Raw genomic sequence first — 21,320 nt, forward strand, 5'->3', positions numbered from 1 at the left:
TTTTTTGTTTACTACTCTGAAATCTATTTATAGTGACCACTTACGGAACCAGCAAAAAATCACCTCCCAATTGGAAATGGGGCCCTTAGTGCAAGTTTCACTGCAAATTGATGGCATGAAATGGATGTAAGTAGTTTTGATCTCAAGGGACTTTCATTAGCTCTATTAAGGCCTGATCCCGTACCATTCATGTCAATAGGAGTTTAATCATTAACTGCAATGAGAGCAGGATCAAGTCTTTTGAATGAAAGACCTTTTAAGCTTTAGAGTAAAACTGTCCCCTCAGACCCACACAACAGATCTTGATTCTGATATTTTGCTGCAGCTGTTTAACAGTGCACAACAACCATTTAGGACAGGAAGTGAAGGAGAACATGGTCTCTACTTGAAACTGCAGAATAACCACATGAGTTAGATTTTCGGGCAAGACACCCCTACTCTAGCTAAAAATTGCTACAAGATCTTTCATGAACAGTAAGTTTTAAAAATGTTTTTTTAAAAGTGCCTCTTAGTATTACACATTTTGCTGCAGTGCCGAGGGGCTCTAGTCCTAGATCAGTATTCCAGGTGCTAGGTGCAGTACAAACATGGAAGAAAAAGACAGTCCATGTCCCTTAGACTCATGGTTTAAAACCAACTGACAGGGGCAATGTACTGTCTCACCAACACCAGTATTTGCTATATGTTGGTTTTTCCTTCGCAGACTATCCAAACATCAACACAGCTTAATAATGCTTAGCTTGTGAAAGTTGTGGGGACACAATATGTGAAAAGCTGGAGAAGCTTCAAGTACTGTTAGCTTTCTTCTGTCATGCTTCTGCCCCATATCCCCATGGTAAACTGCTGTGATCTATGATAGCCACTTATTACAGAGTTAACTTTGGGGGAGAATGGAGTTCTGTATCTTAATACTTGCCAGTGTCTTCTATGCCTGAGTTCTTGGCAAAGGACGGGGGAGAAGTAATGAGGCCTGGGAGGACATAAAGGGGAAAAGGTTCCACAGAGACTCAAAGATCCAATACATACCAAGAAAAAGATTTCACGTGTTCCTGAATCATTATCCAGGTCTGCCCAAAATCATCAGATTGCCAGAGCTGCAATACAAAATGTCAGAGACACAGGTGGGACTTGGATACTCTAGACACTAGAGCAGGGGTGGACAAACTACAGCCCACTGGCCACATCCAGCCCTCGAGCTCCCACTGGGGAGCAGGGTCTGGGGCTTGCCCTGCTCCCGCACTCCAGCCGGGGAGCGGGGTCTGAGGCCACTCGGCGCGTACATGCCAAGGCTCCCGGAAGCAGCAGCATGTCCCCGCCTCCAGCTCCTATGTTTAGGGGCAGCCAGGGGGCTTTGCATGCTGCCCCTGCCCCAAGCGCTACCCCCACAGCTCCCATTGGCTGGGAACTGCGGCTAATGGGAGCTGCAGGGGCAGTGCCTGTGGCCAGGGCAGCATGCAGAGCCGCCTGGCCGCACCTCCACATAGGAGCTAGAGGGGGGACATGCCACTGCTTCCAGGAGCTGCTTGAGATAAGCGCCACACAGAGCCTGCACTCTGACCCCCTCCTCTGCCCTAGCCTGGAGACCCTTCCCGCACCTTGAACTCCTCATTTTTGGCCCCACCCCAGGGGCCTCAGCCAGAGCTCTCACCCCCTCATGCCCCAACCCCCTGCCCCAATCCTGATCCCCCTCCTGCCCTCTGAACCCCTTGGTCCCAGCCTGGAGCACGCTCCTGCACTCCCAACTCCCTCATCCCCAGCCCCACCCTAGAGCCTGCACCTCCAGCCAGAACCCTCCCTCTCCCACACCCCAACTCCCTGCCCCAGCCCAGAGCCCACACCCCCTCCTGCACCCCAACCCCAATTTCATGAGCATTCATGGCCTGCCATACAATTTCTATACCCAGATGTGGCCCTCAGGCCAAAAAGTTTGCCCACCCCTGCACTGGAGCCTAAATCCTTACTGAAGCTGGATTAAGAACTAAAGGGCTCAATTCTGGAAATCTGTTCTTTCTCCCAAATCATACACTAGATAAGCAGGGCTAGCATGTGGACCTGGATTCTCACTCTAAGCAGCTCCATGCATGACTACTCTACAAATGAATGCTGCCAGGAGCAACAATTATCTGCTTGTAGATGTATAAATGTGCAGGAGTCAGATGCCAGGTTCAAGTGAATGTACAGTCCTAAAGCCTGGACAGATGCCATATTACTGCCTGCAGAGATGTCCTTGCAGGAGGTTAATCACAATTAGGCATAACTTCTAATGTGAAAGCAATAGCAAGCGTGAAACCTCAGGAGCAGAGGCCGTCTTGCTCTCTGTTTCTATTACAATACCAACCACAATGTTGGCACTTAAATCACAATACTTACATTTTTTGCTGGTTTGTGCCTGGAACCAGCCAGATTCCAGACCCAATGTTCAGTGTAACAGTTTGATTTCAAAAAGGCAGTGATCACCAATAAATCTAGCATGACTTATAAATGCACCACTGCCACCCATTAGCAATGTAGTTCAGCACACACAGAGCAGAGAATTAAGCTCTTTAGCTCGGAATTAAGAGTACAGGGCTGTAACAGTCTGCAGTACAGTGACTAAGGACTGGTTACTGCCCTTTCACTGATCTAGCAGAACAGTGATGTCTGATTGTGCCTGATAGAAGCGATGTGTGAGCATTAGTCTTGGTCCTTTCCATTTCAGAAACACGGCACATTCATTTAATCCTCTAAAATATTACTCTGTGCTTCCATGGCACCTTTCTTCTGCAGATATCCAAAAGCTTTTGCAAACATTAATGTAGACCCTTACAAAGAAGGTAAGTATTATGTCTTACAGACAGGTAAATTAGAATTCAGGGAAATGATCTAACCAGTCACACAGTAAGTCGGCTGCAAAACACAGATGAGAACCCAAAAGTTTTTACTCGGACAACTGAGCTAACTGCAAGATCCACCCTGTCTCTGCATTATCAGCTAGACTAGTGACAGAAGCTAATAAAAACCATAGGGGCCAATTTTGACCCTTATACATCCTTCCAGCTGTGTACAGGGTATGCAAATCAATTGCAAAGTCCTAGGGGAGAATTCCCAAGGTGCAGGAGCAGAGCAGGGCTGAATGACCATCCAGAGCACGCCAGGCAGAGTAGACAGGTTGAGAGTAAGTGCAGGCGTGGTTGAGTTCAGCACTACGCAGGTTGTGAGCACAAGGTAACCCCAAGGAGGCTGCTTTAAGTTAGAGGGGTTTGGGGGCTGCTTTACCTTATTGTAGGACTCACTTCACACATTCCAGCAGCAGCCCAGAATCAGAACACACAGAGGTGGCACAAAGCTTACCTTTCTCCAACTCATGCCTGAGTTGTGCCTTTTGTGCTGTCTCTCTGGGTATGTTTACACTACCCGCGGGATCAGCAGGCAGCGATCAATCCAGCAGGGATTAATTTATCATGTCTAGTCTAGACGCAATAAATTGACCCCCGAGCGGTCTCCCATCAACTCCTGTACTCCACCTCCGCAAGAGGTGCAGGCAGAGTCGATGGGGGAGCGGCAGCAGTCGACTCACCGCAGTGAAGACACTGCGGGGAGTAGGTCTAAGTATGTCGACTTCAGCTACATTATTCACGTAGCTGAAGTTGCGTAACTTAAATGGATCCCCCCCTAGTGTAGACCAGACCTCTGATGGTGCAGAACAGAATCCAGCTCCCTAGTATATAACTTGAAGATTGGACTGTAAAGAGCACTAGATTTTCATTTGTGTTTTAGGTGAGGGGAATCTAGCTTTAAAAGGTATATGCACAAGTATTTAAAAAGCTTTGGCCCCCCCCCCACCCCCAAAATGCTATCTGTGCCAAAGCAGCAACATGCAGAGCAAGGCCAACTGCAAACATCTGCAATGCAAACCTTTGCAATGCAAAACCACCAGCCCAGGGTAAATGATCCAAAGGTCATTCCTGACTTATTGGCAGTGATCTGGCATGAGTTACTAATGATGCAGTCAGTGGATCAGTAGGACTGGGGGGAAGGTGCACGGGGGAGCCTGTCAAAGGTTGATTCTGCCAAAAAACAACAACCCCTCCACTTTTATCCTTGCTGCCCAAGGGAAAATGCATTTATATATTTAAAAGGGAATGTCCTGGCTAAGTAGGGCTGGGATAATGGTAGATGTTTTGTGTGCTCTACCCTGGGTGAAGAAACCATGTACTAATTATGGCAAGGAGATATCAAAACACAAACCCACATGATACTGGTATGTGACTTTCCAAGACAAACACTTGGCCACTGCCAAACATAAAGCCTGCAGAACATGCAACAGTCTAGTGTTTCTTAGCCTCCATTCTTCCTCCCAGGGCAGAGTACAAATAATAAGGCTCACATCTTCCTTAAGGTGAACTGGAGCCCACTTCCTCTCTGACCATTCTTAAATTAGGTAAGATTGGGAAGAACTGCGAAAGAATGTTATCCCAGTGCCTGGGGAAGGGGCCAGAAAGTCAGAACTCCTGGGTTCACACCCTGGTTTTGTCCCTGATGCATTGTGTGATCTTGGGTGAGTCTCTAAAGCTCTCTGTGTGCCTCAATTTCCCCATCCAGAATATTTTTACAAGCAGTGTCCATTAGCCCATATATGTGCTGTAGCTCTCCTCATGCTCTCAGTCGAGGGCATAAAAGGTGGTGCGGGCCACTTTCCCTTTTTAAACCTGCAGTCCAAACAATTTGCAGCAGAGCGGATGGAGGGCAGGTAGTGAAATACAAACAGGGACAACCGATCTCAAAGAACTTCCAGTTACAGGTAAGTAAACTCCATTTCTTCTTTGAGTGACATTCTGCTGTGTATTCCACAGGTGGGAGATTAACAAGCAGTAGTCACACAAGGGCTGGGTGCAAGGACACAGAAGTGATAGCTGACTGGAGTACTGCTTTCCCCTCAGCTGCATACTCAGTTGATGACTGGACCAGAGCATAATGTCTCCTGAAGGTATGCAAAGAGCTTCAATTGGCTGTGCTACGTATCTCCAGTACAGAGGTCTCTCGGAGATGCAGCTACGGCAGCTTGCCCTCTGGTGGAATGAGCCCTTATCCCTTCCGGGCGGAGGAACACGAGCTAATTGGTAACTGAGGGTAATACACCGCGAGATCCATTTTGAAAACCTCGGCACCAATATTGCTTGACCCCTTGATCACTCTGCTATGGAAAAAAATAGTTTAGATGTCTTTCTAATTCCTTTGTTCTTGGTAGAAAAAAGGCCAAAACCCTTCGGACGTCCAGAGAATGCAGCTGTCTCTCCTCTTCCAAGGCATGAGGCTTAGAGAAAAATACAGGTAAGTGAATGACCTGACTCATATGGAACTCAGAAATTACTTTAGGGATGAATCTGGTGTGGGGGCATAATGAGACCTTTTTTTTGTAGCAGATAGTATGTGGTGGGTCTGCCATGAGTGCCACCAGCTCAGTGACTCTTCTGGTGTTAGCTATTAGAAAGGGATCCCCACTGGAACCTTTCCCAGTCTTGTCCACCAGATAAGAGAGTCCAAAACCTTGGGCAGAACTGTCACCTTGCCCTTTATGTTGCCCTTCTCTGGTGAGGACACAGAGAGAACTGGCCTCCATCCCCCATTCTTGTTGGGGAATCAGGAAGTAAGGGGAATAGAATCCATTCCCTTGATGCTGAGGGAATCCTTTCTGTGGCTCCCATGAGGAGAAGGAAGTTCACCTCTTGTCATAGAATCTCTTTGTGAGAGTGGTCCCTGAAAAGGAACCGGGAAGGGGGGGTTGTATGTAGGATTTACCAGCACCTCTATCAGAGAGCCACCATGAATAATTTCTAATACGCATTTGTCTGTAGTTAGAGCCCTCCAGTTTCTGGCAAATGGGGTAAGGCGACCTCTGAATATCTGAGGAGGGGAATGAAGAGGCATCACTAAAGGGAGCGGGTCTTGACAATCCCATCAAAAGAAACTTCGCCTGGGGGATAGAGTTCGAGGTGGTGGTGGTGGTGGTGGATGTTGCAGAGGCTGGGTTCCTGCGTCTATAAATGTCTCTCTTGTGTGGTGGTTCCTGAGGATGTTGGTGATAAGGCTGAGGAGGTGCCCTACACACACACACACACCAATGGTGTTTTCTCTTGAGAACAGAGGTATAAATGTCCATCGAGCGAAGCGTCGTCCTCGAGTCTTTAAGGGACCGGAAAGACTCATCTGTCTTCTCATGGAACAGGTTGGTTGTACCAAGGGCAGATTTTGGATGGTTCTCTGCACCTCTCTAGGGAAACCTGAGGACTGAAACCATGAGTCTCTCATAACAACAATGGCTCTAGCCATCCTCCTAGACACAGTATCTGCTGCATCCACTGTGGCCTGGAGGGAACTGTGGACACCAATCTGCCCTCATCCACTGCAGCCTGGAAGCAGACTCTATCCTCTTCAGGGAGCTCGTCCTTAAATTCATAAACTTGGCATAATTGGTGAAATCCTATTTTGGCCAAGAGGGCTTGATAATTCAATAAACTGAACTGGAGGGAGGTGGAAGAGAAGATCTTTCTCCATAGGAAGTCAAGTCACCTATATCTAATTGCTTATATCCCTTATCAGAGGGACTAGTCTTTGGGTGGTGTTGCTTGGACCGCTCTGTAGCCGCCTGCACCACCAAAGAGTTAAGCAGTGGGTGAGAGAACATTTTCCCCCCCTCTTCCCCCTCTCCCTTCGATGGAATATGCTTCTCAGCCCTCTCTTGAGCAGAAGTAGAACAAGGAGTGTGACCATCTTCGCTGGTCCATGATGACTTCATTGATGTAGAGGGCTGCTTGACAGGGACCACAAGGCTGAAGAATGTCTAGTCAACTGTGCTGAGGCTCCTGGACTTCCTCAAGCGAAATCTGTTGCGCTACCGTAAGCCTGTGCATGAGCTCTTGCTATTGCTTGTAGTCATCCGGTGGAGACAGAGAAGATGGAGTTACTGCCTCATCCAGTGAAGACGACGAGGTTGCTCCCAGAACGGTCAGATCTGGCTCACCTTCCTCCTCCAAATACTCAAACAGGGCCGGTTGTGGATGGCCAGGCAACGGCAAATAGGACTCGTGAACCAATCCTGGGTGACTAGGGTAGGACTCTCCTGGTCCCCGATGTTGCCAGTAGAATGGATCAACCAGCATAGGAGGACCCCATGGCATAGGGGACCACCTGTCTCTTGGACAATCATGGCTGGTCAGAGGCTGGAACCCCGATCTTCTTGGGCTCCTGTCCCGTTCCAGCTCCGCCTGATGCCGCAGAGACTCCTGCAGGGCCTGTGGCTCATCCCAAGAGAGAGCTGGATCCTGTACCTCCGATGGACCAATGGCCACGCCTTGAGGGTGGGAGGGAAGAAAGTCTCTTCTCATCTCGGGAAGAGATGGTCCTGATAGGGAAGAGCAAAGATGTCCTCTGGGGAGACGTCAATCTCAGACTGCCCTAAAGTAAGAGCAGAGTCCATTGGTGGCACCATTGGAGCCGGAGATTCCCTGGTCACCATGGTAGTCAGCTGCCCCCAGGCCGTGTTACCAGTACAACTTCAACTCTAGAAGTGGATCGGAGCACCAGGAGCTGTTTATTTTGAGTCTTCACCATCAGAGTCAATATTGGAACCGCTGGATGCATATCCTAGTGCACCTCCTTCTACAGCTTAGATTTACTCGGGCCCAGTCCTTGACGCCTGTACATGCCAGCTTTCCCAACTTTGATGGGGTTGGAGAGGGATCCTTTCTCTTCAGGGCAGCTTTAGACAAAGATGGCTTGTGAGAGTGCCCTTTGCTCTCATGTGAAGCCTTCTTGGGCTTAACAGCCTTAGCTTCCATTCCCCAACTCGTGCTTGGAGGGCCGCTGCTTGTTTATTGAGACTGATTTACACAGGGGGAGGGATAAGGGGCTTCATTGCCTTTTCCATCAGATATTTTCTGAGTCTCAGTTCCAGCCTCCATGAATTTTGTGAATGTGAAACTGGAGAGGCATCAGCCCACACTATCTTTTATGCCCTCCATTCGGAGCACAAGGAGAGCTACGCTGCCTATGTAGACCAATGGACACTGTTTGTAATATACACACACACACACACACACACACACACACATATTCCAAACTCAGGTACAGGGTGCGCATGCATATCCCAAGTGTGGCATACACATACAGACCATCACTTGAAGTATTATTGCTTACTCATGTTTGACTGTAACGCCGGAGTAAGGATGGAAGATGGATACCACATGGATAGCAGCTTTATCAAAATGATGGATGGATACACAGATGGATGGACAGACGACTCGTGTCAAATGCTTCTCAACCATGTATCAAGCATATCTCACAGCAAACATCCCAACATGTATGTAACAGTTTAGGTACTCAAAAAAGCAACAGAAGCAGCATTACTTGGCACTCGTCTCTGACTGCAGCTCCTCACCTGTTTGTTGGGATGAGACCTATCGAAGCCCAAAACAAGGTTAGGGATCCTACTGTGTAACAGCAGATCTGCGGCTCTGAATGGAATAGAGAAGCCCTGGATATTGCTGCAGAAGTCCATGGTGATCCAGAGGTACTGGGTGTAGGCATCCACAAAGATGTACTGCAGAGGGGGGAGGGGAAACAGGAACAAAAACCAAAATCAGTCAGCCAATGGGAATTCTAAGCAGAAGATGATATAACCGTACAGAACAAGGAAGTCACCTGCAGTGGAATACAGACTACAAAGGCAGTTCAGGAGAGCTTACCATGTAAACCTATCTGCAGTAGAATGCATCCTGTATCTGCAATACTCATTCTAGCAGAATTGGAGCTGAGCCACCTGGGATGTTCAATATGACACAACCTACACTAAAGACAGCACCTGGAAGAGGCAAGAGCACTGTCTCGGGCCTAGCTACTGCACAAGAAACACGCTAATGTCCATTCTACTCAGGAAGGAAAAGAAGCGCCTAGCTGCTTTTTACTCCTGTAAGCATGGCAGAATCAAGACCACTCTAGCAGAGCTAGCTGGAGACTTTGCCGTCCACCCACACCATCAGGACTGTTAGCTAAGTTTCAATTGCAGGGCCAAGTAACACCTGTACAACTACACTGAAGACAAGGGGGTTGCACGGGGTAACTGAAGCCGGAACTTGATGACTTAAGTTCTCATTCTCTTTTTCTCAGTTCCTATGCTCGGGTCCTGTCTTGTCCCCAGTGTAAATCACAGAGGCTTTACGGTGCTAATATACAAGCCAGGAAGATTCCAGCCTGATTCTCAGATCCCAGAGGTGAGTTTTCAGGGCTGGAAGTTAAGGGGGGGAAAACCACATCTTTTCACTTACAAACTCAGACAACTTGACTTGGGATTGAACTCACAACCCCCCTCCCCACCCCGGAACACAGTCAATTTTCTTGACCAAATTCAATTTATAACTCCCAAGAGACACATGTTTTCTCTCTGCTGTAAACCTTGGAGCTACTTCCTGCAATCCTTTTTTAAAAAATAAATAAATAAAAGCTAACCAAGAACATTATATTAAGACAACTACTTCTATGTGCAGTTGTAGAAGTGCGTACAATCTGACTGCTTTCCTGATGACATGGTAAAGGTTACCCCATTAAAAACACCTAACCAGACAGGTTGGTCTAGTTGACAGCACCGTGGACTGAGACTCAGGAGACCTGTATTCTATTCCCACTGGCCTGCTGGGTTACCTTGGGCAAATCACTTTAATGCTCTGTGCCTCAGTTTCTCTATCTGTAAAATGGGGATAATGATACTGACCCCTTTGTAAAGCACTTTGAGATCTACTGTTTACTAGTGCTATATAAGAATTAGGTATTATTGTTCCAGCTCACAGACTAAGGCCAGATAGCAGTTGGAGAAGAGAACAATAAAAAGAATATTCTATACAAATGGACACGATTCACTATAGAACTGGGCTTTTAAGAGGGGTTTAAAACTGGAGGGGGGAAGCTTTATTTATGTAGCCTATTTAGGTTTTGTACTGGTGCAACTATTTCAGTTAGGGGTGTGAATCTTTACCAATACCATTATGCTGGTACATCTCCTAGTGTGGATGCAGTTCTAGTGCTCTAGAGGTACCAGTATAAAGCACCTGTCCACTGGGATAGTTAAAGCTGTACAATGTTTGTGTGATGGGGAGGCCTTATTTATTTCTGCTTGTTCATTTCTTACCCTTTTGTTGTCAGCAGGGCTGTGGTAGAACTGTGAGATGGCCACATCGCTGGTGTTCCCTGCACCAAAGCTGAATTTCTCAGATATCTTTTTAAATGTCTTCCCGTAGTTGTACGACACATAAACCTGCAAAAGAAAAGCTCCTGCTGTTATGGAGACACGGGTTTAATTTCCATGATGGCAGTCCATACCTCCCTCTCGAACAACGGCTTCTTAAAGTTTTGTGCAACTATGGGGGAAAAAACACACAATGCAGAAGGGACAGAGTCCACTCTCCTCTCTATTGGCAACAACGGTGTCGGAAACCAAAGGTAATGGACAAAGGAAAAGACTGAAAGGCTATAACATCATGAGATTTGTACACCCTGCACTGGCCATGTGCCAAAAGCTAAGGCCATAAAAGCCTAAGCCAATATTTTTTGTAGTATTATTGTAGCCATGTTGGGCCAAAGCTATTAGACAAAGGGGTGTGAGGTGATATCTTTTGTTGGACCAAATTCTGTTGGCGAAAGACACGCTTTCGAGCTATGAGGACCCGAAGAGCTCCATGCAGCTCGAAAGCTGGTCTTTCATCAACAGAATTTGGTCCAACAAAAGACATTACTCACTCACTTTATCCCACCGAGACAGAGCTGAAGTGGTTTCCTAAGCAGGCTATTGCAATTGTTTATATCCAGCTGGTAGAACAGGGAGGCAGCTATCTATCTACTTCCTCCCTCTCCAGCCAACGTCCATGAATATTTCAGTGCGTGCATTAATATTATTTATTTGCATGACCACAGCATCTAGCAGCCCCAGTCACGGACCGGGACCCCATGGTGCTAGGTGCTGTACAAACACAGAACAAAAAGACAGTCCCTGCCCCCAAAGAGCTTACAATTACTTACGCATTGTTGTAGTGATATGAGGAATGGCTTGTCTAGGTGTCTGGAAATGGGATGCAGAGCTTTTCCTCTCTAGAGAGGGGCTGTTCAAAGTTTATTGCCACAGTAGTTGAATTTATCACTGGCATTGTGTTATCTGCCATTCTGTGTACTGGTACCACAGCAGTGCAGTCACTCGCCCCTGCCCTGCACCTCGGGAAGTCATTTATGCCGTGCAAAATGAACATCAAGCGCTACTCCTTTGACAGGGGTGGTGTTTTACACCTGCTTTCCATAGGCATCCATGGCTACGCAAGGTGCAGGGCAGTGCTGAATCTGGCCCAAAAGCTATAATTAGTAAATGGTGGGTTTTGTTTATTTTGTGTTTTGTTTTTTGTTTTTTAATTTATTTTCAGTGGTACTGAATCTGCTGCACCCATGTGAATCAAGCCTGAGCTGCTATAAACCAAAAGTCATCACCCTGCAATTCCTGTGTGAAATGCACCAGAAAGGGCTTCCGGTTAGTTCATTTTGGGCAGGTGTCCACCTTACAATAACAGCCACAACAATTGGCACTCTGCTCCCTCCTCTTGGCAGGCTGAGAGGAGAGGCCAATGATTTAATGAGGCAGGGAGAATGAACCCCCTTCTTTCCCCTCCAGAGCCGGGTGGAAGCACATAGGTGGGGGCCAGTTTGGTGAGGCCTGCGCTGTTCTTGCTCAGTGGGTAAAGAGAGAGCTCCAGTTTCTAGGGCTATCCATCTGCCACCTTTCTCGAGCACAAATTCACTGCAACAGAAATGAATTGTTTCTAGCAAGCCAGTGAAGTAGGGAGTGTCACCACAAACACACCGAGGTTATAAGCTGGCCGGATAAACATGGCACAGTATAAGAGGAAGGGCTAAACAGTGTATTCATACTGGGCCCTATGCTTCTACATTAATGTCTCAGCTTTTCTATTACAGTGCATGGAATGCCCTTCGGGGAAGCCCAGGGGATAGCAGGTGCCATGATGTCCAGGATGTGGAGCAGGTCGCAGGGAATTAGAATTAAGTATGGAGATACAGCGTCTTGGAAGGAACCACCGGCATTAGAAGCTGAACCTTGTGATACATGGGGGAGAGACTGATCCCCCTTCCCGCTAAGGAAAAAGACATTAAGGAAACTCTCCAAGTCAAGTCTCAGATTCCTGTCCCCTACATGTCATTAATAGCACACAGTACAGGAAATTTACAAGCAATGTGATGCAGATCACTAGGACTCAATTTGCCTACCGCGGTAGATTCATTGTTGAGTCAGCCCTACCACCATTTGAATCTCTGTGGCAAGAAAGTCTAAATGTCATATACCTGAAGTCCAGACGAATAGGACATCTTCTTTCACGCATATAACAGAAAGACATGTTCTTACAAAGTGGTAGAATAGATTAAGACATGTCACCTCATATAAAAGTACTTCCACGGCGCTCTCTGTAATAATAATAAAAAAAATCCACCTACTTACATCGCTTTTCTTGGGCCTCAGTAACCCTAGGCTGTCTCTAGCCAAGGCCACAATCACATTGCTCTTTTCTCCTGCCCAGTGAACGACCATCTGATTGTGAGAATCATTCAGGCTGACCTGAAACACAAATGAAATGAATATAAAATGGTTAGCCAGGGCACTGGACAGAGAAATACCCAGAAAGCACCTACACAAGTCAATTTCTGTCTGTCTTCCCTAGGAATGTGCAAGGATGGAGGAAAAGTGTTTGCAGTAACTGATTTAATTCATATAAAGAAACCAAACACTCAGTGTAACCACGCAGACACTAACATGCAGATGTTTGGTTTTAGGGCTATGCCCCTGGAGGACTGGACAGCTCAGGAACTGGTGCTTTGGCATAGTGCACGGGTTCTCTAGGTCAGCGTTTCTCAAATGCGGCCACTGTGACCACCAGGGGCTTTTCTTGCAGCCACATCCTCTTGGGCAGTCATTGAGGGTGCGGGCAAAGCAGCAGTTCCTCCTTTGGGGCTGCAAGGAGGGGTTGGGCCCTTGCCCCTTTGGAGCCACAAGCACCAGAGCAGCAGACACCTGGTGTGAGTTCCCCACCTTCCCAGGGGCCTCAGGCTTCAGGCCTGGGGGGGTGGGTGGCAGGCTCCAGCCATGGGCTCCGACCGTGGGGCTTTGGACTCTGGGTTTTGGCTGTGCAGGGGCGAGCTCCGTTTCCCCGGCCTCTGGGCTCACCACCCCCCTCATCACCGCTGGCCCCTTCTGCTGCCTCCAGCACCTCACTCATCACCCTTGGCCCCCCGCTGTCTCCCTACCCACCTCCCCATCCAGGGCTTAATTTGTCCCTCAGTTTGCCAGGGCTAAGTAAGTCTGCGGTGAAAAGTGGTATGTGTATGTTCGTAAAGATCACTCATCACAGCCTCAGAGCTAGATAACAAGTCTGCTGCTGTGAAAAGTGATATTAACAAATATACAAATATCACTTTTCACAGGAGCAGACTTACTAGCTGGAAGTCTTTAAAAAAAAAAAAAAAAACCAAAAAAAAAAAAAAAGACAAGAACAAGCAAAACACTCTTTGTGTTTCTATTCTGTTTAGGTCCAGTAAAGAATCGAGACAACTGTACATTATTATGATTATCGAGTGTGCAAATAAAAACCCTACATAAATAAATTACTATGATTTGGACTTGGGTATGTGCATATTTATTTGTTTTTCCTCCATTCACTATTTTAGGGGAAATTGTCATAGTGGCCACCAGCAAGCTCTGGTGGCTGAACTCTCAGGCCACCAAAAAATGTGTGGCGAGAACCACTGCTCTAGGTTGCCTGTTCATATTCAGATCCAGTTAGTGGGGACTGGGAGTTGTAATTCTCAGCTAGCCATTTGGCTGTCTCTGATAAATGAGTGTGGAGGTGCCCTTCTACTGCTGTACTACGCATCACAAAAGAATGCCTTCGTAACTGGTCCCCCTCAAAGGATTGAGGCCCCAAAGCACATGCCTAGCTTTAAGCACATGGGCAGTTCCATTGATTTCAAGGGCACCACTCGGGTACTTAAGTGCTTTGCTGGATCAGGGCCTTAATGAGCTGGGACGACTTTAGGCATCCTCTTCCTTGTGTGGGAGGGTCTTCAATGGGCAGAGGTGACGCATAATGTTTGGGAAGCTTGCCCCACTGCTATCTGTTCTATGGATAACTAGATTCAGTCAGCAGGTTGTGTGTACAGTGCTTCTCTTCAGTGCTAAGGTACATGCTAATTTTTTTTTTTTTTTTTTTTTTTAAGGAAAACAGTTCCTTAGGAACTCGTGGAGTGTGTGCATTGTTCTAAACCAAGCTTAAAGGAAAAAGCCAAGAGTACTTTGTATCTAAAAGTCACTATAGGTTGCTTTGACCCAGATCCTTCTATTCAATTGTGTAGCTCAGCTCTATTCTTCTGCTGCTCTTCAAGAGGCCATGTATAAAAGTTGGCCGACCGCAATTATGTCAGAGGGATGCCAGCAATTGTACCCAGGGGTTTCCTGATGCCAATGAAAGGAAAGACAGCTTAGAAGGTGGGGGATAGCTCAGTAGTTTGAGCACTGGGCTGCTAAACCCAGGGTTGTGAGTTCAATTCTTAAGGGGGCCATTTGGGGGCAACAACAAAAAATATTAATAATAAGGGACTGGTCCTGCTTTGAGCAGGTGGTTGGACTAGCTGACCTCCTGAGGTCCCTTCCAACCCTATGATTCTAAAGTAAAAACCCCTGTTTTCACAGCAAAGCCCTCCTGTAGAACTGATCCTTCTGTCATTACCTTCAACCAGCACCACCCAAAGCAGGCAATTCCTCACCACCCTGATGAGCTCTGGCACTTTAGGACTATTTCTAGCCATGGATGTTAGCACTGAGATTATTAATGGCCCTCCAGTTCACAAATTCCAAGACCAGCTGTGACCATCTAGTCGGACATTCTGTATGCCACAAGCCACAGAATTTCCCCCCAAGGTAATTCTTAGCACAGCTCTTTAGCAAAACATCCAATCCGTGATTAAACATTGTCTGTGATGGAGAATCCAACATGACCCTTGGTAAAATCATTCCACCAGTTAATTACTCTCACCATTAAAAATTTACACCTTGCTGCAGTAATTTGTATAGTACTAGGCCGCAGTCCAGCAAGATACGTCAGCATAGGCCTAGTGGACAACACCCAGGCTTAAAGTTTAAGTGCCTTGTTGAACTGGAACTCTAATAACCCACGCTTTAGCTGAAATAAGAGTGGCCAGATGGCAGTTTAGTCCACTTTAACTAAACTGGTACATGTTTTGAGTGTAGACAAGGCCTCAGCTTGATGAAGGGGCCTAGTTACTCACCTTGTGCTGTCATTTGCAGCAGTGTAGTGAATGTGAATGGTTACCAGTCAGATTTGCATTTTACTTCCATTCTGCACCTGGGCATGGTCACAGGCGCTGCAGGGCGCTGGAGAAGCAGGCCCACGGGCTTAGGGAGTTGGGGCACTATAAAAAAATGCAGGGCCAAACTTGCAAGCCTTCCTCCCACTCTTTACTACGGGAAAGCGCTCCCTGTCCACCACAGGACTGCAGCCTGCGTTAAGGCTTTTGGAGAACCTTCTAGCAACTGGAAAAATAAGCCTTTAAAACACAAAGCCATTATCCCGAGAGCTCTGCTGGGGAAAAAAGAATGAAATAAAAACGCCACTTATGTAACAGCTACATGCAAGAAAAGAAAAATGAAAATGTTCCTCTGACCTGGTGGCAGCAACCCATGGGGTCACGTGACCAACTCCCTGGTGCACCCTCGCTGAGTCACTGCCTGTCAGTAAAAGAAACCCCCTGATACAGGCGAGCGGAGCCAAAGCAACGTGCCAAGAAATGCTGAGGAGATGTAGGTCAGCAAACAAATAAAGCAAGCACCAGCCTCGCACGGTTTCTAATGAATAAAAGAGCTGGGGGTGGTCTAGTGCACCGGGGGGGGGGGGGGGCAGAATTTTTGAGGTCTAATCCCATCAAGTCCAAGGCCGCACATTGAGGCATTGGACTTTAAATTCATCACAGCTCCGTGCCTCAGTTTCCCCCACTCTGTACAAGGAAAGTAATAATACCTAGCTCACGGGGCGCTGCATGGATTAATATTTGTACAGGGCTATCAACAACAATGGGCCCAATTCAGCCACACTGATTTACATCAACTATTGTCTCATTCCATGACTAGCACCAACAAGGCACACCTCTCAACCTACCAAAGCCCAAATATGTGGAAGAGACCCAAAATGAGGGGGAGGAGACAAAAAAACTTACGATTGCAGGAAACCTGAAATGCTGGGTTCCCTCCTATAGCATAAATAGCTCTCTATGGACCTTAGTTCCATGCTGCTTTATTTGCAAGCGCAATACTTTTCAGCAGCAAAAGTGAGGGTACATCAAATCTGAAATGCGCAACATTTCACGGGATGAGGAACATTTGGGAGGCGCAGTGAGGTTTTTGCTACTAAATGATGCCAAGTTTAAAAGTTGTAATAAGCAACAGAGAGTCCTGTGGCACCTTTAAGACTAACAGATGTATTGGAGCATAAGCTTTCGTGGATGAATGCCCACTTCGTCGGATGCAAGTTTAAAAGTTGGGCTCTCATGCACCCCCCCCCCCCCCCCCACGCTCTCAAGTGTTTGGAGCAGAGGTTTTGCTCTAGCCTGCTATGAAATCCCAAAAGCCTCAACCACACTGGGCCATTATGGGATTAAATAAACAAAAAAGGTACACCACCACCCATCACTGTAGTATCAGGGAACCTGCCACCTAAAATCAACCACACCTATTGAAGTCCCTAGTGAATTTCATGGAATTTGTGGCGGGTCTCCCTTTTGAGGGTCACAACTCTGCCTGAGGGTACAGTAGTTTGGTTTTCTGTTTGGGGGATAGATTTTTTAAGGATTTTTTTTTTAATTGGTTGTTGGAAGGGCTTTAGGGGGGTGTCAATGGTGTGTCATTCTTATGGCCAAAAGCCCCTTCTGAAGAGGACAGTTTTGCAGCCTTTCCTAAAGACAGTCAGATTCTGATGCACCTGATTTCCTCTGGGAGTGTGTTCCCTACCTGGAGCTCCTCCACTTAAAATGTTCTGTCCCCAGCTTGATTCCCCTTGTTCATATTTACAGTTGCATTTTGTGTTTCCTTTTCTTTATACTGGGGAAAATTTGGATGAAGACAGGACTGTGATAGGATGTGCCACAGCCTGTGGGTGCAACACCTCACCCTGCTGTACACACAGGAACAAACCTCCTTGGTTCTTTCAAATGATCCTAGGTCATATACCCTGCCCAGAACACCTATGGGAGTTAGGTGCCTAAATACCCTAGGCTCGGGAGGGGGGAGGGGGGACTGTGTTGGGGGGGAGGAAAACAGCTGAGTTTTATTACTAACATCAGCCAATCAGCCTCCAGGTGACCCTGTTAACCTTAAATAGGCTTGTTAAAGGTGAGTCTTTATATAGAGGCTAAACCGCCACTTGGTAAAGTGTCTCCAAGAAGGACCATACAGCTGAGCAGGATAGTAAGAGTTTTAGGGGGTTAGTTAGCATGTAGGCTCTTTGAGCTATTAAGTAGAGAATCCAGCAAAAGGGCTTTCCCTTTTTCACTCCCAAGCTTCCTGGGAGTTTTCTGTGTAGCACTGACTCAGGATTAGGAGTTCTTTATGCCTCTGCTTTTATTATTCCAAGTCCTCCATGGAGAGACTCCAATCTGTTGCTGTACAGTCTTATGATCCTAAGAAACACATGTACTAGGAACTGAATAGCTGTGGGGATTAGTAATGGGACTTTGAGCCTTATTTCTTTGGTTTGTTGGTCTGAGTCATGCCCCAGGTTGGTACTGTCTGATGCTTATCACCTGAATGTTTTATGTAAAGTGAACTGAAAAGGAAGGTTTATGTTATCCCAGAACCTAACAATTTAACTCTCTTGGCCTCGGGGTGCCTCCCTTAAAAACCTTTTAAATGTTGGCAACTCCCCACATGCCAGAGTGCACAGTGCTCTGCTTAATTGGGGAAATCTCCCCAGGAACTGATTTAGCCTAATGAGAGGGAATGGCAAAATCTGCTGTTTAATCAAGACAGTATTTGCATCAATTCCACTTAATGGGGATGTGTTTTGGTCTTTGCCAAGTGATTAAGTAGGTCTGAAATCTGCATGAAATTCTAATTGTTGTCCCTCTAATACAGAAGCTACTGAAAAGTTCAGAAGGGAAAAATCAAGTCAAAATGCAGTGAAGATTTTCCTGTATTTGTAGTTCAGTATTTTGCTATTGGGTCTTTTCCAGCTTTTTTTTTTTTCTTTCTTCTATTTAAGTGTTTTCTCTTCACTGGAACTGCTGTTTAGCTGAAGCAACAAGACGTCCACCCCAGCAGCTCCACCTACAAGCACTGTCCTATGCAGATTTACAAGCAGGTAATTGCTAATGTAAACCAACAGAATAGCCTGGGGAAACAGCCACTGGGCATCTTTCCTGCTCCTGCATTTTGTTTCCTTCTGTGAAAGGGGTAATATTCTCTGCACTACCAATGCAGCCTCTGGCACCCAGCATTCTAATGCAGATATCTCCATAGATAAGCAAAGCCAGATTCTGATCTGTTTGGCTTGCCCTGTAGAATGGCTCAGATTGGGAGAAGGTTTTCAGTGATTCAACATCCCTCTCCCTTTATATTTTTGAATGAATTTTAGTACTTCCAACAACTACAAAAACATTGCTGTTTCAACACATTTTATGTGCTTAAAAGTTACTACCAGACTGTGTAGCTGTTGTGAGGCCTGCTCTGCGCACACAGTTGTACCTAATTAACTAAAATGTCATTTTTATACCAATGTTAAATGGGTGCAATTTTGTACGGGTGTGGGGCAGCTGGAACCAGTGTGTCCAGTCTAGGGGTTTGCCCTGGTCTAATGAAACCAGTGCAGTTCTGAAATAAACGGATGAACTTAACCTAGTTTGAGGGCAAGTTACCCAACCACAGCTAGCACTGACTGGCCCCTTTGCTGAGGATCTTAGCAGCAGGACTCAATAGATTGTGCCCCCTCCTAATGCTATAGGGTTTCTCCAGGCCATGACTGAGACAGTAACTTAATTTTAAAAAAGAATTACAAACCATCAAGCATAAGAATACTTAAAAACATACAAATGTAATGACGGCCAAATACCTGCCATTAAAGTTATTCTTAATGGGCCAATCAGCTAAATCTGCATCAGTGAATTCATTCTGCTATGAATCAGCAAACAGCATGGACCCAAACCCCGCCTCCCTCCCCCAGGCAACTTTATTAAAGAAAATTCTGAGAGAAACACATGAGGAGGTTGCTGCTATGCACATCAAAAAACCAGCACTGTACAAATGTGTGTCTAAGTATTTGATCATCTTCTCCCTTCCTTGTATGTAGCTCTTCTAAAATGTGGAATTTAAACAAATTTTGTTACGCCTAGACTTCAAAACAATGCAACCAAAACAGTCATTCAAAAGGCTGACTGCTGTGTACATTCAAGTTAAGGGGATACCATCACTTAAAATCATTGGTCTGAAGCATTTTACTTTGTTATAAGTAGTGTCTCAGATTTAAAAAAAATAATAATAATCTGTTCTGTTTATTTACTTAAGTCCTTTGGCAATACTCTAGAGTCCTCTCCTTGTTTCCCATCTCTGTGGACCTTTCATAGGCCAACAGCAGGAGAGAAACATGCAAAAGCAGACTGTGGTTTTAAGTGGGGCAAGTGCAAAATCTGAAACTGACTAGACTTCCAGCTGTCAACTGACAAGATTTCTATGTCCCTTTAAAAATACTCTCAACATTGCAACAGGAATATTCACTTTATTATGCTCCTCCTCAAATATTTAAGCAGTTACCCAAGATATCTCAAACTTGATTGGTGAATCCCAAGAGAAAACTTTGTAGGAAACAAGTTAATGCTTTAAAAAGTGAAGTTCTCATAACTAAAAACAGCCTTTTGAGAAAGTTGTGCAATTTCCCTGTGTGCTACTCCAGTGGGTCAGAAGTGAAACTATGCTATGACATGTATTGACAAAAGCAATGGGGCTTTAAGGCAAGGCCATCCTAACCCTCTTCTACTTGTCTTTTAATGCAAGTCATGCATTAAGTCTAGTAGGTAAATACCACATCCCCTCTTCCTCCTGTTCACTCCTGTGAGTTCTGCAACACCTTGGCACAGTGGATGAATTAAGATGGAGTGAGAACTTTAATGTAGTCTCCATGCTAGTTTCTGTGCATGTCACATTCCTCATCACCTCCATGACTGTACCTTCTGCTTTGCTTCCAAGCATCTGTTTCTATCCCTGCCAGTGTGCATCACTTCTTGTGGCACTTGGGTTGAAAACTCTAGTGCCTGAATATGAAACATGGAAGATTCATTTCAAAGAACTATCAGGCTAGCCTAATCCTTTTTACAGTGAAGTCACTTGTTTTCTCCTTGCTCCTAACATCTCTGCTGTCAAGAAACCTTCCCTACCAACCCTTTTTTAAGGTGTGTGGACACTTGAAACGTTGGGCTTTTACAAAGGTTAGGATAACCTGGGTTCCCAGCTCAGCAGATGGGAGCAGCAGCCTGTTGGGAGTTCAGCGCTCCCAAATTGAAGCAACGCTCCTGGGGCCCGCAGTTACTCGACAAGAGTGGAGTCTCCAGGAGCAGAGAGAAGGGAGTTGGTGCAATCCCAGGGAACATAACTGGGCTTCAGTTATGGGAGCAGGGAAAGTTAAGGCTCTGCTGATGTCAGTGTATTCTAGAGATGGCTCCATAGAAAGCATTAGATGTAACAGCCACCACACTAGGGGGCTGTGACCGCTCTGTTAGGATTGTAGCTAAATGTTTTACTAAGTGCTCCGGCTGAAGGACACAGGGTCAAACTGCAGCTAGAGTAACACCACGGATTGCACCAGCATTACTGCTGACTTCCCCCAGTATAAATAAGAGCAGAATTTGCCCAAATGCCAGCCAAACAATAAACACTGAAACCTGCTGTTGCATAACAAAAATACAATGAAACCTTGAATACTTCTCCCCACCTGCTTTAACTGGAACAGTAGAAACACTGTGACCGAACACTGTTCCCAAGTAAATATCTCGCCTGCCAAGTTTCAGCATGAGGCAAGCATCAGAGGCAGAGATAAGGCCATCTCTTCCCACCAAAATCCTACTGGTGAGGATAGAATGTAAATGCAGAAAGTTATAGCGCTGGTTGCAATGGTATGGTCAAGTTTATAAGAGGCAGTGTTGCCCAGTGGATAGATCTGTGGACTAGGACTTGGGTTGCAGTCCTG

At 46.2% G+C, this 21,320-nt stretch overlaps 1 protein-coding gene across 2 annotated transcripts in view; it reads right to left on the reverse strand.

The window, feature by feature from the left end:
- SORL1 (sortilin related receptor 1) overlaps positions 1-21,320 on the reverse strand; it is a 98,673-nt gene that overhangs the window by 69,920 nt on the left and 7,433 nt on the right. For both annotated transcript variants that reach the window (XM_024196660.3, XM_024196659.3), the window contains exons 2-5: positions 12,524-12,640; positions 10,160-10,285; positions 8,417-8,578; positions 1,027-1,094 (exon numbers count right to left, since the gene is read on the reverse strand). In XM_024196660.3, the coding sequence (XP_024052428.2) occupies positions 1,027-1,094; positions 8,417-8,578; positions 10,160-10,285; positions 12,524-12,640 (473 nt within the window). The remainder of the gene's footprint in view (positions 1-1,026; positions 1,095-8,416; positions 8,579-10,159; positions 10,286-12,523; positions 12,641-21,320) is intronic.

This window comes from Terrapene carolina, unplaced genomic scaffold (genome assembly GCF_002925995.2).
Source record: "Terrapene carolina triunguis isolate 2854851 unplaced genomic scaffold, T_m_triunguis-2.0 Scaffold374, whole genome shotgun sequence".
Lineage (NCBI taxonomy): Eukaryota > Metazoa > Chordata > Testudines > Emydidae > Terrapene > Terrapene triunguis.